The sequence below is a fragment of the Mytilus trossulus genome, chromosome 14 (genome assembly GCF_036588685.1).
Source record: "Mytilus trossulus isolate FHL-02 chromosome 14, PNRI_Mtr1.1.1.hap1, whole genome shotgun sequence".
In the NCBI taxonomy this organism is placed as follows: domain Eukaryota; kingdom Metazoa; phylum Mollusca; class Bivalvia; order Mytilida; family Mytilidae; genus Mytilus; species Mytilus trossulus.
Genome location: NC_086386.1, coordinates 49,942,743 through 49,959,691, shown reverse-complemented (window position 1 = coordinate 49,959,691; position 16,949 = coordinate 49,942,743). Strand labels below are relative to the sequence as shown.

Genomic DNA, 16,949 nt, shown 5'->3' with positions numbered 1-16,949 from the left:
TGATAACAGGTGTTAATGAAATTGACAACTTCGTGCAATGTGAAAGGCACTCGAAGGGAATTTTCGGTTCACAAAAAAAGAAAATGTCTGTTTAATCATTAGAGAAACAGATTCTTACATTGTTACTCGTGGATTATCGGCGGCTCGGACTTTAAAATTGATAATTTAACTATCTCGATTGGATAAATCCGATAATCCACTGGTATCAATGTAAGAATCTATATATAATAATAATTTTTTTTGTTTCTCTGTCCTGAGAGTGTATATGGATTATTGTGTACTGTATTCGTGTCCTGTTATGGTGTCATTTTACAAAACAAATGTTTTAATGTGATGTTAAACATTACCATAAACCGCGATATTTGGCTAGCCACAAAACCAGGTTCGATCCACCCTTTTTTTTTTAAATGTCCTGTACCAAGTTATGGATATGGCAGTTGTTTTCAAATAGCTTGTTTATATGTATGTTGCATTGTCGTTTTGTTTGTTGTTGCACTTCAGTATTTCTCTTGTTTTGTTGTTTTCTCTTATAGTTGATTTGTTTTTATCACTTTTATTGTAACCCGGATATGTTTTCCTTCACTCGATTTATGACTTTTGAACAGAGGTTTTCCAATTTTGCGTTATTTATCAAGTGTGTTCTGAACTGAGTGTGTAAAAATGTCTTGAAATTCGAGTTCGATATTATATTTTAATATTTCTCATCTAGGGATTAAGTACTATTTTGTTGTGTCAATGCTAAAATTATTGACATTCGGGTTTTTTAAATTTATATTTGGGGTTAAAGTTTTCATGGCGAAGATAAAGTACAACTTATTACTCTGAATGAACTTTTTGTTTCACCAAAATTCTGCGGTTAGCAAATTTCACTTGTTGAAAAACAAAATGTTATTTTCCGTTTTATAGTAACATGTAACATATATGTTTAGCTACTACTACTACTATTTGGAGAAAATAAAACTGCTCGCTTACCAAATTAAAGGACCTTCCTCCATACTTATCATTAATAAAGGCAACAGAATTATGTGCACAACAGCAAGAACAAAGAAGCACACACTCTAAATAAAGAAATATAAATAACTAGATTAGAAAAAAAATATGCAGTCTTTTTTCCATAGTATCTTCTCTTTTCGACTGATCTTAACCTCACTTGTTTTGATTATAGTAGTTTTCAAATGAGTTACTTCGAGCATATTAGAAAAGTTTAATTTTTTATAGAACACATTCATCTATCTTCAAATTTACCACTGTATCGCTAAAATACATGTATATTTAAAAATCAATACATCAGTTTCAACTTCTTATAATAATTTTAAATGTGATAAGATTTTTAATATATAGTTAAAAACAGCATTCTAGTGACACTTTATGTTCTCCTAGATGGTAATATATTTATGTTTCGTTGTGCTATTGATTGCAATACCCTTTAATTTGTTTTGTTAATCAGTGGACTCATGTTCTTATGAAGTCCTTACTTTTGATTAAGCGTCCATACAGAAATATTCATTGTAAGCCATACTGATTGATGCTAAAATCTTAAACTAACCGTTCGAAAATTTAACTTCTCTGTACCGTACCACATTTCATTTAAGATATTTTTCACTGTAGGGTTGTCAAGGAAAGTCTTATTTTGAGTCTTGATTGCATCCTCTATATATCCATGATTTACCAAAAGCCGTCCAGCATGGTTAATATGTTCCCCTAATTCTTTTTCTACTTTGTGTTCTGAATCATCATCATGATCGTGAAATTTTTTGTCTTTTATTGTCATAGACTTTTCCTTTGATTTCCTGTCAGCCACACAAATACAGCTGGTTATTCGGATAGCTCTCTGGGTAATTGCACTTCAAATAAAAGTTAAAGTGCTTACACAATTACAGTATTGATTCGAATATTCATAGGTGTCAAAATGCAAGGATATAAGTTATAGATATAACAAGATATTAAAATATGATGTTCATATCATTTTTTTTTATGTCAATTGTAATTCATTTTACAACATTAATTGCCAAAAGCAAGTGTTGAGTAGTAAATTAATAGTGTGAAGGAAAGAAAATTAAAATATGTGATGACCATTGATAACATGTGTGTGCGCTTCGATATTAAAGCTCTAGTATAAAGGATAACGATATTAAAAATATTTATTATATTTTGATTTATTGACACAGTTTTCATTACCTTTTAAATCGTTGCAACTTTTCTTTCAAGTGTGGACTTGTTCTCCAGTTCTTTATTTCATCTTCTAATAAGACACATCCAATGAGAATCTGACGAATTCGAATCTAAATTTGAAAAACATGATAATTAAATAGACTTTGTAATAATACTGTTAATATGCAACGTTTAATTTAAATATATATTGCTGAATATAGAAACAAAGATTAATAGTTCGTCATTACAAGGTATAATGTATTTAATCAAATGCTCACACAGTATCTATACATAAACACATGCATATGAATACAGCAAATTATGTTGGAATATATTAAAGAACATAAACCAAAAAAAATAATGTTATTGTAGGTTGCACATTTTTAAATATAGACAATGGAATTTGCAATATAATCTCCTTTTGCAGCTAACGCTGTATTACGTTTACTATGGGGTCCTTCAAAATATGTCGTAGAGCGGAAAGTTGATATGCTCTACATGTTCTTTGTTATTCAAAGGTCAAAACAGTGCATTGAAGCATACGTTTTAACATGTAAATGCCCCAAACTTCAGTTTTAAGAGTTTAAACTAAAATTATCTCCTATTCCAACCTTCATTTTTAATCTGAATCATTATTAATTTTTCACCGGTACCTTGTGGTTTCATACTGGTTACATTCCCAAGTTATTTCTATACGAGACAGAACAGGTAGATCTTATCTTGGGACATCTATGTATAGTATAACTCCCAAAAAGAGGCCTGGCTTGTTAAACAGTTGTATAAACAAAGTTCAACCAATAGTATTTCAATTTTGTATCATGTATACAGTCAGTTAAATGTGGTTCTTTGAAAGAAATCTTTATAGAAATTGTATAATGATAATTTACGCAATTTTTTTTTGTTTAATCAACAATGCCTTTATTTTTCCAGGTGCTTATGACTAATGTTCAAATAATTTGAATGTTATAGAAAAGTAACTGCATTAAAACCAACACGTCTATGACGTCAGTAAACAAGTTTTTGTCTTTAACGGTCATGATGTTCTATAAAATGATTGAAAACAAATATAACGGTGCCTCGGGTGTCTTCCTTAATCTTGAAAAGCAGATAACAATTGGACTAGATCTTTTATGAAATCTATATTTTGAAAGTAATATGTAATTCAAGAGTAACACATATATCATAGCAAATTATGAGTTTTTGTCATATTTTTGGCTGTATTTTTTTTTTAAACACAAAAATGTTGTTTGATTCTTTTTTTTCTCTCACTTTGGCTAATAAGGGGAGATAGCTTATATATAGTAGAGGAGATAACTCCGATGAAGTTATTTTACAATAGAAAGTGTCCTGAATATACAATGAATATAGTACGAAAAACCGGTTACCCCACTTTTTTTCTCTTTCTTATGTGAAAGCATATTATAATAGCTACTTTCTCACATTTTCCAACTAGTATATGTGTATAATATAGTAGCATGAGTAAGTCACTATGTCTGAAATGAAGTACAACCAGCTAGAAAGAAATGAATGCAACTAGTAGTGCACAAGTAAACGGTTTCGTAGTTCCATAGACATCATATTTATGTTATTTTTAAGATACGGTATAGGTGGCACGGTAGTATTTTCATTTCAGAATTTAGGTTGCTGTTTTCGGTAAACTACCTAATGTGTCTGAACGGTGTGATTGAACAAAAAATATAGCATCAACTAAGTATAATTTCCCAAACTAAGGGACGAATCGGTTGTAGAAAAATATGAAATAATTTTACATTCAGATGTCAGAAAATGAATTTTTGACAATTTATTTTAAGTGTGTATTCACTGCATGATAAAAGACCTAAAGCACTAGTGGCCTTAGGTTTTTCAAAATAGCAAAAAAGTAAACGGTCATGTTTGCACCTCTCCTAAGTCTGGAATCTCATGTACAGTAGTAATTTTAACGTGTTTCTCGTTTGTTTTATATAGATTAGACCGTTGGTTTTCCCGTTTTAATTAATTTTCACTAGCAATTTTGGAGCTCCTTCAGTGTATTTTATCCCTTATTGGCCAGGAAGTACTACAACATGTATAAAGCAAAACCTGGTAGTACGACAAGCGATAAAAATGTTTCAAAACCATTTTACTTTTGTCATTTTTATACATACAATAATTTAGGAAGATAATATAGATATTTACATATCTGTTAAGTTATTCGTTTAAAGTTTAAAAAACAGACGTTAAAATCAGATAATGATTTCAGTATAATGATTCAATTGAAGTGCATGTATGTTCAAACAACTGTCTTTAAACGGATAAGTGTACACAAGAGTATTGCGTGAACCTGCCATTTATCATGAATTATAATAATGTTGATGTTCATTGCGTAATTAAAGCATCAAAGCTAAAATTTTACATAGGAGTATCTAATGTGCGAATATAATCATCCTTTTCATTTGTTTACAAACTTGACATATTTTTTAAGCGATTCTGAATTTGTTTTTCTTTTCAATATCATGAGATGAAAAATTATGTGAATCATACAATTGCTCCTTTCAATCTTTCAATGCATGCTCAATAGGTTACTTGTATTTTGTAACATAATAACACTTTTATAATGAATTAACAAATACTTCTCGACATGGTATCACTATTTATTACTTAAGTAACATCAGAGAGGAGAACAATTCTTTCTGAGTTACACAGTCTTTTTGTATGAATGTAATGTCATGTCAAAATATAAATAACTTTGTTAATATTTCAAACTTACACATCCTGTTTCTATCAGCTGCTGTGCACCATTCCAATACTGTTTTTTCAAAAGGGCGTATAGAATAAGGCCATACAATTCTGACGTTGAGACGTCTAGTTCTATTTTGCGTCCTGTTTAAAAAGAAGACCACATCAAGGCACATGTATGTTTGTTGGTAGAAATCTACCGAAAATGAGACAAATACACTAATAATAATTACATAATACTGTGTATTTTTATGTGATAATGTGTCACTAACGATGAAGGTTAGTGCATGTTACAACATTCAAACCTGAAGCATTTGTACATGTTATATGCACCTGTCCTAAGTCAGGAGCCAATTTTGGAATGGTTGGCGTTTATTGTGATTCATATCTGTTTCTCATTTTTCGTTTTTTTACACAGATTAGACCGTTGGTAAACCTGTTGGGAAACCGTTTTACTCTAGTCATTCTGAGCGCATTTAATAGCTATCGGTTCGTTATTAACCAAGGCTTCGTGTTGCATGCCTTACTTTGGCCTATAATTGTATACTCTTTACACATTAAGTGATGATGGAGAGCTAGGTGTCTTAGTGTGACTTATACCACATCTTTTTATTTATAAATAATAATGTTTCAATATATAAACAACAGCAGGAAATAACCAATTAATGTTAAAATCACACAACATATATCAATTAATTCACAGCATTTACCCTATTCGGGTTGTACTCTTGAATGTTCAGATAGCGATCTTATCTAAGTGTGACCTAAACACATTGCAAATATATTTAATCTGTTGTTTATCTCCATGCATTTTGGCTTTAAAAAATGGAAGAAAAATCTCAACACAGAACCAGATAGTGAAAACGCCATGTATTTATTAATCCAATTACTGCAGCAAGATCGATGTATATATATATTCATCTAAAAGGCGCAATATGTAAATGTCACTTGCTTAAACAACTAGACAAAATATTTTAAGTCCAGACGTTGGATCCGATTAGACTATTTGAATTATTTATTTATTGTAATATTATGCAAATGTTAGTGTGAATACTAGAACAGAGTAACTTGCATCGAAATGTACTGGAAAAAGAACACACTCACTTTTTTTCTTTTGTTTGGCCTTTTTAAACATTCTTTTTGTTATTTTGGTTCTTATTTTGTTTTCGTCATCTGATGAGCTGCTGTCTGTTGAGGATCTTTTATCACCTGCTGTGTCGTCTTGTTCTTTTTCTTTTTCTTTGACAAAACAAAAACAACATCAAAGGTGTCATTATTGTGAATCGACGTTAAGTTTTTTTAAATGATTTTTAGAATTAACAACCAAATAAGTTGATGGTGTTTCAAAATATGCAGTCATTCATTCATAATTTGGAATTTTACCTATACATAAAAAAAGGTCTAAGGTTACCTTTTCTTGCCACTTGATCATTTGTGATATCATTCACTCATGTGAGGTTTGCATTTGTTGGATCTGGTTTCTTTAATTGTCAATGTTCAGTTGTGAAATTCAATATCCTAGTCCGTCTATGTTATTCTATTTAACGCAATATTACGGGCAACAATATAATGGAGGCACACCGAAAGACTTTACTGGTCATAAAAGATCGTTGAAAGCCTTTTATTATTATACAAAGTATGTTTATCAATGTGTATCCTACCATAGAGGTTTTCTTAACTCTTTTTGGTTAGAATATGATATTGGTCAATATTAAACAAACAGAGGCAAAAATACATTAAAGGCAATGAATTTCACACTAAAATCTAGAAAACAAACTGACAACACAATGTTAAAAAGACTGAAAGCAGCATAATAAACAAAACATAGGAAACATTATGATGATCTTAATTGCTAAATAGAAAGGTTTATTATGCTCCACAAGTGACCAATCGTCTTATTCATGTAAAAACACAACCGGTGATAGTTCGGCAGTCACATTCGGGGTGATGGTAATGACCTTGAGAACATATCCGTCGTTATCTGTGACAATCCTTGTCATTCGTTTATAAAAACTTCAATAGTACAAGTTGTAAAAGTATTGTATCCTCATTGATAGGGTGATAGTGTCTTTTTGTATTTTTGTGATTTTACTTTTTGTACACTTTGGTTTTTGATATCATACTGTGGATATAATAATGATAAGACAATCAAATAAAATAAGTTCAATTACTAAATACATACCTCGAACATGTTGAAAATTAGGAGCTTCGTACGCCATATTGGTCATAGATTTTAGATGAGACCATAGGCCTTTTTTGATTTCTGATGTCATATCCTTTTATAAAAACAAATGTGTTTAACAATCTATACTACTAAAGAAAGAGACCCATTTAATTGGGCCTCAATTCCTCTGAAACCATACAAAGTAGGAAACATTTGTGATATTGTAGTTTTTCTATTTCCTTTAATTGTCTTTGAAACAATAATTTTCCGCAAAAAACGCCAATTTAATCTCTAAATATCTAAATACGGAGACCGTTATCGATCCGTTTTTTTTTACATTTCGCGCATGTTCAGTCGATAAATGCGTGCGAAATCAAAATACTAAAATGACGAGGTCAGGAACTTCGTTCAGGTATCAATACTACTTAGTTCAGTTTGTGTCACATGAATTTACCGGTTGAAGTAAGAAAACCAGGGCGGGTACAAACAAAAAGTATTTTATAAAAGAGAAAACTATACATTTTACTATCTGATCAACCTGATCAACCTTTATATAAGATAATTATACTGATTTTTAAAAGGTCGAGGCTTTTAAAAAAGGCGTTGGTACTTTCATTTAATCACGGATCCACGATGTGGCGAGTGTTTTCTAGTATTTATCAATATAAGTAGATATAGGAAGATGTGGTGTGAGTGCTAATGAGACAAGTCTCCATCCAAATAACAATTTAAAAAAAGTAAACCATTATAGGTCAATGTACAGCCTCCAACAATGAGCCTTGGCTCACACCGAACAACAAGCTATCAATGACTCCAAAATTACTAGTGTAAAACCATTCAAACGGGAGAAAAAAAGAACGAGAAACGAGAAACACGTATATATTACATAAACAAATTACAACTACTGTACATCAGATTTCTGACTTAGGACAGGTGCCTTTTATGTATTCATTTTATTAGAAATACGCTAAGCAAATAAGAAAGAGTCAATCAATCATTGGTAAGGAATACCGAAATCTTTTCCCCAATGTATGATCTTTATAATTCAAAAATAATGGTTTCTTGAATACAAAAATAAATAAATTTTCCGAAACATATGTGTGAGTTTTTACAAAATGTAGATATGACTATCTTTTATCATATGATGCATTAATACATGTACTCTAATTGAAATAATTAGTTAAATTAAAACTATATCAGCCAATAGTGATTATCATCAAACCCACACATGTTTACCGATTTGCCGGACTATAATTGACCAATAACTTACATCGTCTATAATATTCTTACCTCCTCATAAATGTATTCGATTGATCTATGACTGAAAGAAGCTTTGATAAACTCTTTTGGGATTTTCCACTTTCCTTCCTTTAAAAGGTACATCGATAAGGCGTTTGGATACTCTTGAGTATATACTCCCTGAAATTGCATTAACTTTTATTTCCTAAACTTTGATATTACAATATGTATGAGAAGATGTCAAACCTGAAACATTACTAAATAATGATTGTAGTAATCTAAAGCATCGTCAGCACATAATATTATGATAGGATATGCAGTTCAGCAATTTCACCTACCTGTACCTGTGATATCAATTGACTGATACAAAATTGCCAAAACACCTGTAATATAATTTAACTGATAAAAAAATGCAAAAATTCATATTAGGTCAATTTCGCCTGAGAACGTTTACCTCTTAGTTGCTATGAATTTTGTCGATAGGTAAGATAATGATAATATTTCATATACCAGGACGTTTCTGGGCCAGACAATGACACATGTTATACTTCCTTCATTGTATTTGCTATCATATGCATATATTCATTATAAGATGTTAAATTATATTTCTAATGAGACAAAACACATATAACACATGAGATTTTTTGTAGATGAGGAATGAGACTCAATTGAAAATGTTCCTTTTAACCCTGGCTCTTGGATACTATCCGTGACAAAAATTCAGCCAAAATTGGCATCGAAAAACAAATTGTAGAGTGTCTTGTTGAACATTAGTGAACAGTGAATACGATACTATATTTTACAATATGAAATTACGAGTCGCAAATAAACGCTGTTTGTAAATAATGAGATATGTTATGTTCATTGTATTACTACGATCCCAATTTAAAAAAAAATCCAGTAAAAACTCATCTTTATTCAATATCGCGTAACGTCCTCTAGAATTATTTCCGTGGGTGAACACTTTTTAAGAAAGTGCAAATTTACAAAGGCCAAAGCTTCCCGATGAGTGAAGACGGACAATAGAAAATAACTCCATTCCTGAAAAGATTTACGTCACAGGTGTATTATAATCATACGCATATGTACTATTTTCATGTACTTACAAATATACTTTTTTCTAATGAATCTTCTTTCATCGACACTGTAAATATAAAGAAAATAACATAAATATTGCTAAAATCGAAGGGGAAAAAGAAAAGTATACAATAGTACTTTATTTATCTGTTTAATGGACATGAAAATAAAACACGTTGACTTACTATAGTCAGGTCAAAAAGCAGATTCTCATTATATGACAACAGTATATTTGATAGTAAGGTCTAAAACACACTGGTGTTAAATTAACTAAAAATAGTTATGCCTTTTTTGTCATTTGGTTATAGAAGTAACACACAACAGCTGCTGCAAAAAGTACTACAATTTTAAATAATTTATCAATCACCAACAAAATGTTCCCTCTACAGTTCACAAGTCTGATGCAGTTATTGATGAAGTTATTTCGTTCTAACATCCGACCAATTTTGTGTTTACTGCAACCAATCCAAAATACATTCCAGGCATTTTCTTAAAATGTCCTATACCAAGTCAGGAATATGGCCATATATTGTAATATAATAGTTCGTTTCTGTGTGGTTTGCATTGTTGTGTTGTGTATCTGTTGTGTCGTTGTTCTATCTTATATTTCATGTGGTTCCCTCAATTTAGTTTGTAACCCGGATTTGTATTTTTCTCAATCAATTTATGAATTATAAACATCGGTATAGTACTTTTGCATTTATATTCCGAGGTCGGAAATGTGCGATACTTACCACAAAAAAGTCATTATATTTCTAAGATATTCTTGTCTGCATTGCATTACAAACAACAAATACATATCAGAAAGGAGGACTAAACATATAAGTAATTTCATAGTAACCTTTTAGATTTGGAAACTAGAGGCTCTCAAGAGCCTGTATCGCTCACCTGATTCTACTTGGGTTTTTGAAATCATATAAAAAAATATAAAATTTGGCTAAAAGTGACAACACAACCTCATTTTTAAGGAAAGTAACATGTTTAATTTCATTCAAAAGTCATCCACTGGCGGCCATCTTGGATGACGGATCAGCTACAAAGTAACAACACTTGGTCAGCACCTCATAAGGAACATTCATGTCATGTTTGGTTTTATTCCATTCAGTGGTTCTCTAGAAGAAGTCATTTGTATGCATTTCCCATAGGGTCCTATGTTAAACTAAATCCCCGCTGGCGGCCATCTTGGATAATGGACCGGCTACAAAGTAACAACACTTAGTCAGCACCACATTAGGAACATTCATGTCATGTTTGATTTCATTCCATTCAGTGGTTCTCTAAAAGAAGTCATTTGTATGCATTTTCCATAGGGACCTATGTTAAACTAAGTCCCACGCTGTCGGCCATCTTGAATGATGGATCGGCTACAAAGTAACAACACTTGGTCAGCACCTCATAAGGAACATTCATGCCATGTTTGGTTTCATTCCTTTCAGTGGTTCTCTAAAAGAAGTCATTTGTATGCATTTCCCATAGGGTCCTATGTTAAACTAAGTCCCCCGCTGGCGTCCATCTTGGATAATGGATCGGCTACAAAGTAACAACACTTGGTCAGCACCACATTAGGAACATTAATGCCATGTTTGATTTCATTCCATTCAGTGGTTCTCTAAAAGAAGTCATTTGTATGCATTTCCCATAGGGTCCTATGTTAAACTAAGTCCCCCACTGGCGGCCATCTTGGATGATGGATCGGCTACAAAGTAACAACACTTGGTCAGCACCACATAAGGAACATTCATGCCATGTTTGGTTTTATTCCATTCAGTGGTTCACTAGAAGAAGTCATTTGTATGCATTTCCAAAAGGGTCCTATGTTAAACTAAGTCCCCCGCTGGCGGCCATTTTAGATAATGGATCGGCTACAAATTAACAACACTTGGTCAGCACTACATAAGGAACATTCATGCTATGTTTGGTTTCATTCCATTCAGTGGTTCTCTAGAAGAAGTCATTTGTATGCATTTCCCATAGGGTCCTATGTTAAACTAAGTCCCCCGCTGGCAGCCATCTTGGATGATGGATCGGCTACAAAGTAACAACACTTGGTCAACACCCCATAAGGAACATTCATGCTATGTTTGGTTTTATTCCATTCAGTGGTTTTCTAAAAGAAGTCATTTGTATGCATTTTCCATAGGGTCCTATGTTAAACTAAGTCCCCGGCTGGCGGCCATCTTGGATGATGGATCGGCAACAAAGTAACAACACTTGGTCAGCACCTCATAAGGAACATTCATGCCATGTTTTGTTTCATTCCATTCAGTGGTTCTCTAAAAGAAGTCATTTGTATGCATTTCCCATAGGGTCCTATGTTAAACTAAGTCCCCCGCTGGCGGCCATCTTGGATGATGGATCGGCTACAAAGTAACAACACTTGGTCAGCACCTCATAAGGAACATTCATGTCATGTTTGGTTCCATTCCATTCAGTGGTTCTCTAGAAGAAGTTCAAAATGTAAATTGTTAACGACGACGACGACGGACGACGGACGCCAAGTGGTGAGAAAAGCTCACTTGGCCCTTCGGGCCAGTTGAGCTAAAAAAGATAGGCGGAATTCGAACAATAGACTTTATTACAATGTAAGTGCGTGAAAAATTACATATTTTTAAAGTTAAATATGTTTTAAAATTAGTTCTCGAATGAAGCAATAAAAAATCTATTAGAGGCATATTTGCGAAAATGTGCGATTTGAAAAATAAGGAACGGCGAACAGAGTTTACCATGATAACTGGTGATAACTATATAAATATATAATCTTTACGGCATGATTGAAGACCCTTAACAATGGTGTTACTGTCAAATCATAGAAACCTTGTTCTCCTTATTTGATATATCAATCGACTTTGGAAATAAAAAAAAAATGAGAATGTGTAGTATGATTACTTACGAGACAACTCTAAATAAGCGACCTTAATGGCACAGAAATTAACCACTATTAGTCATCGTTCAGCCTTAAACTGTGAGTAAAATCTATGCCGTATAATCAGCTGTACAAGACACAGAAATGACAAAAAAAATGTAAAACAATTAAAATAAGAAAAAATAAGGTATAAATTGTTTACAAAATAATGAACGAAAATCAAATATGATATACAGCTTGCTATTTATTGATTCTTTTTATAAATCTTAAAACAATAACATACCTCCAATGATTAGACAGCAAACGAGAGTATCTAAATTGTCGCAGAAGTTTCCCTGTATCTGTGAAATGAGAGCTATTTCGTCCAGATCATCCTTTCCGTCACATTTCCGTAATTTGTGATCCCTTTGTTTGGATGTCTTTATACTCCATGGATGTTTTAGATCTGTGTGGTGTTCTGTCATTTGTACAATCTTGCCACATGCATACTCCTGGTCAGTAGTTAAAACGGTGACATCTAAGCAATGTTTCTGTTATTTATAAATATATCATGTATATATATCGTTGTATTAATAATCTTTTAAGTTTTCTACATTGTTTACAAATTAAGATGTCATCAACGAGTTATTTCGGGTACGGAATTTTCTGGCTGCACTGACGACTTATTGGTTACCTTCTGTTGTTTTTTTCTAAGGTAAGGTTGTTGTCTATTTGACAGATTCCCCATTTTCATTCTCAAATTTATTATTAGATGAAAGAAAGATGTACATGTATCAACTTTTATTTGCATTAGCCATGGCTTAAACACACAAACAACCAAACAATAGTACACATGACACAACATAGAAAACTAAAGAATAAGCAACAGGAACCCCATCAAAATATAAGGGGGATCTCAGGTGCTACGGAAGGGTGAGCAGATTCTGCTCCACATGTGGCACCCGCCGTGTTGTTCATGTTATTACAAATCCGGTAAATAGTATAATTCGGTATGTCACTTTCATGAACGGCGATGGGATTGTAGTTACACAAATGTACGACGTGAGAACATATCCGATATCATTTGTGAAACGGTAATTCAATTACGGTCCACCAACTCGTAATTGCGTCCGTAAAATTTACGAAGGGTTAATTTCAACTTCACGATTTGGAACTCTTGGTTTAATAGCTTCCTTGTGAGTAGCAACCCTATACCAAGGAAATCATGATAGGAAGTGCAAGCACGGGAATATCGTATCAATTGGACATGAATACCACGTATGCAGGTGCTGCTGGAATGGTGCTACTTCAAAATATAATAGAAAGTTTACAATTGGAAAGCTGAAATTATCTCTCTTGTGACAAAGATTTGTTTTCAACTGACCCTCATTGTCAATCTCTAGATGTAAGTCAAGAAATGAGGCCAACTTAACTGTATCTGTTGTATCATGTATCTCTAATTTAATAGGATAGATGTGTTCATATTATAACCAAATTTTGAATTATTTAGTGAAAGAACATCATCTATATAGCGGAAAGTAGAGTAGGTGTAAACTTTACAGTACTCATTTCTCCTCTGTTCTTTTTAGCGTTTTGACAAAACTTCACCAAAAATATCTTTACATGTTGTCATATATTATTGCATAGCTAAACATTAAAAACGAATATACTTGGTCTATACTTTCTGTCAATAATTATATTATTTTCATTTTCTTACGTGTTGGAGGCAAGGGTATTTATCACTTATCTTTGGCAATCTCGCAAAAGATGACAAGCTGAAATCATTGAGCATTCCAAAACATGCTACTATAGAACAAAATCGAAGTTATCACGAAAGACTTAAGAAATTGGCCAAAATGTAAAACATAAATGAGACTTTTAACATCACCCCTTATGACCATTGACCATAGTTTTAAAAATCTGCACAAGTTTAGCATTGCACGACAGGCCTTTATCAAAGATTAAAATATTTGTTTTCAAAATAACATAAAAAATAGCCCTGAAGTATTTCGGTTCATTCAAATTTAAAATTTACCTGATAGTTACATGATTGTTTCTGACTCGAATATGTAAATGAAAACAAAGAACGATTGAGAATGCATTAATATATAAAGGTGTGATTTATATAAAGTCAGTACCTGTAATCGAATTATAGGTATTTTTGATATAGCTGCACTCTTCAGCACTTCCTTTGTCATTCCGCCATTTCGAAATGATATCAGGACCGGCAATACAGCTTCTCCTTTTATATCTATGTGTTTAAAACATACTGTTTAAGATTAAGTGCAAAGTAAGTTTTAGTTACAACTAATCCAATAAATACGATTTAAATAAAGTTACGGAGTATACATGGTTTAAATATATTTATACTGCAACTAGTTGTGTTAATTTCCTAAACATAGTAACATAGCTTTATTTTGTATAATGTCAATACCATCATGGAACACTTTCACCACAATCAGGGGTTTATTTAGTTATGAAAATATGTTTGACAATTGTGTTACTATTTAAAAAGATATCAACGTATTACATGTACATTGACCTATAATGTTTTACTTTTAATAAATGTTTATGTTGATGGAAAGTTGTCTCATTGGCACTCACACAACATCTTCCTATATCTATTAGTTTAAGTTGCAGTATAAAAACATAATTAGGTCAATGTCATAAAGTATGTATGTACATCAAATGTAAAGACGTTTATGACCGTAAAAGAAAACATAACCCTTTTAAATCTTAAAAAATAATAATAAATATCGTGTAGGACCATGGATGTGCAAACACAATATTAAAAAAAAACACATTTACAGTGTTTGGAAATCCTAAGATATATGTGAGGATTTATAGGGAGGAGGAGAGAGCACGTTCCTTTAGTAGAAACAATCATCTTTTATTTAAGGAAACATGAACATGAGGTCAAGGCGTTATCGCAAGAGAAAGAGAGAGGTACATAAATGATCAATCGACTCATACTGCCTTCTCAATATATTGTATTCTAAAATATGCCGAATGTTCTAGTCTAAACATGTATAAGTTTCACTGATTTACCTATCAAATGAATTGTAGAATACTTCATGTCTTACTATGCGTATAGTCAACATCACCTTGTAGGCCTAGTAAAACCCGTTAACTTAACCTTTATTTTTATTCCACAACAATATTATTGCACATGCTGTTTACACTGGTACAGCTATTTCAGTGGAGATCCCTGTATACTAGTACCTTGAGGAGGCTCGCGAGTAAGATTTTGAGAGAAAATAAAAAAAAAAAACATCATGTTTATTACCTTTAGTAGTTGTTACTTTATTATATGGTACAAAAATCATTCCAAAAATGCAATTCGTTTTGGCCCCAGGTGACTTTTCAAATGTAGATATCATTTTAAAAATTCCAAATTATCTCCCTTTGGTGCAAAAAATGGCATTTAAATTGATTTTTTTTTAATTCGATATTACCGCTGTTCCTCCTATTAGTTCAACAGAATGAAAGGACATTAACAAAAATGTATGCTACTTTCGAAGGCAGATTGTGAGCGTAAATGAACGGTGACCCCATTTTTTTTATTTCATTTTTCTATGAAGTATACGATAAAGTTTATTTATAGAAAAATATAGAGAATTCCTATATTAAACAAAATTTTTAAATTAGACCCGCGAGCTCTCTTAAGAGCTGGGTATCCTCAGGTATGTATTTATATTTTTTTTCAGTATACATTATTTATCATAATCACATAATTATTTTACTATTCTAACTTTGAATATCAAGAAAATATATATATAAATATATATATATACATTGTATATAAAAAAAAAAAAAATATCAATTATTACTGTCTAATACAATGTAGATGTCGAGAATAAAACTAAATAACGGATTATAGAGTGTGTTCGGAATTTGATTTGAGGTTTAATATATTTCTATGTTGTCGGGTAAAACGTTTTTTTTCCCATGTTTTTCTTGTGTGGATTAATAACTCTCACCAAGTGTTTGCCAAATATCAATGTATTAGCTAGGAAAGGTTTGTATACATCAATTTTTTAATTATATAATTAGCATAGTTTTTATATCTTCTGTAAAATCTAAATTAACAGTATATAAATACGTGGAATAAATAAAAGAAACTTTCAGTTTCACATTCAATACTCATTTAAATCGAAAATTAAATATCAACTACCAAACAATTTAAGTACATAGATTTCAATAAATTACATATATCTAGAAATATAAGCAATAATATAGTGTTGTGAAATATAAGAATATATCTTTTCTAGTATTCTTTTTCCATCAATGTTAATAAATTTTTTTAAAAAGATAATCCTTCTTTAAATTCTGACCTAAAACATTATATAGATTGATATTCTTTGTCCTACATTCTGACAAATAGTGTATTTTGCGTATAGTAAACCCAATAGCTGTAAGTAAAAATTTAATGTACATCATCAATTTTATATCCCCAAATTATTTTCTTTAAAGTAAACATGTGTCTACCAATCTAAGCTATCTCAAATATCTACAAATTTTGAAAATTTTTGAAATACTCAGACTTTTTTGTTTACGCCATTGATTACCTTAGCTGTATTTGGCAAACCTTTTAGGAATTGTGGTCTTCAGTGCTCTTCAACTTTGTACTTTATTTGGCCTTATAACTTTTTTGGATTGGAGCGTCCCTGATGAGTCTTTTATAGACGAAACGCGCGTCTGGCGTATATACAAAATGTAGTCCCAGTATCTATGATGAGTTATTAATATATGTTTGCCCAG

At 31.7% G+C, this 16,949-nt stretch overlaps 1 protein-coding gene across 1 annotated transcript in view; it reads right to left on the bottom strand.

The window, feature by feature from the left end:
• LOC134696014 (uncharacterized) overlaps window positions 1–16,949 on the bottom strand; it is a 75,879-nt gene that overhangs the window by 24,547 nt on the left and 34,383 nt on the right. The window contains exons 18-27 of the mRNA XM_063557535.1: window positions 14,327–14,439; window positions 12,493–12,739; window positions 9,376–9,413; window positions 8,321–8,449; window positions 7,049–7,142; window positions 5,971–6,105; window positions 4,898–5,010; window positions 2,179–2,282; window positions 1,547–1,844; window positions 973–1,058 (exon numbers count right to left, since the gene is read on the bottom strand). Coding sequence (XP_063413605.1) covers window positions 973–1,058; window positions 1,547–1,844; window positions 2,179–2,282; window positions 4,898–5,010; window positions 5,971–6,105; window positions 7,049–7,142; window positions 8,321–8,449; window positions 9,376–9,413; window positions 12,493–12,739; window positions 14,327–14,439 — 1,357 coding nt within the window. The remainder of the gene's footprint in view (window positions 1–972; window positions 1,059–1,546; window positions 1,845–2,178; window positions 2,283–4,897; window positions 5,011–5,970; window positions 6,106–7,048; window positions 7,143–8,320; window positions 8,450–9,375; window positions 9,414–12,492; window positions 12,740–14,326; window positions 14,440–16,949) is intronic.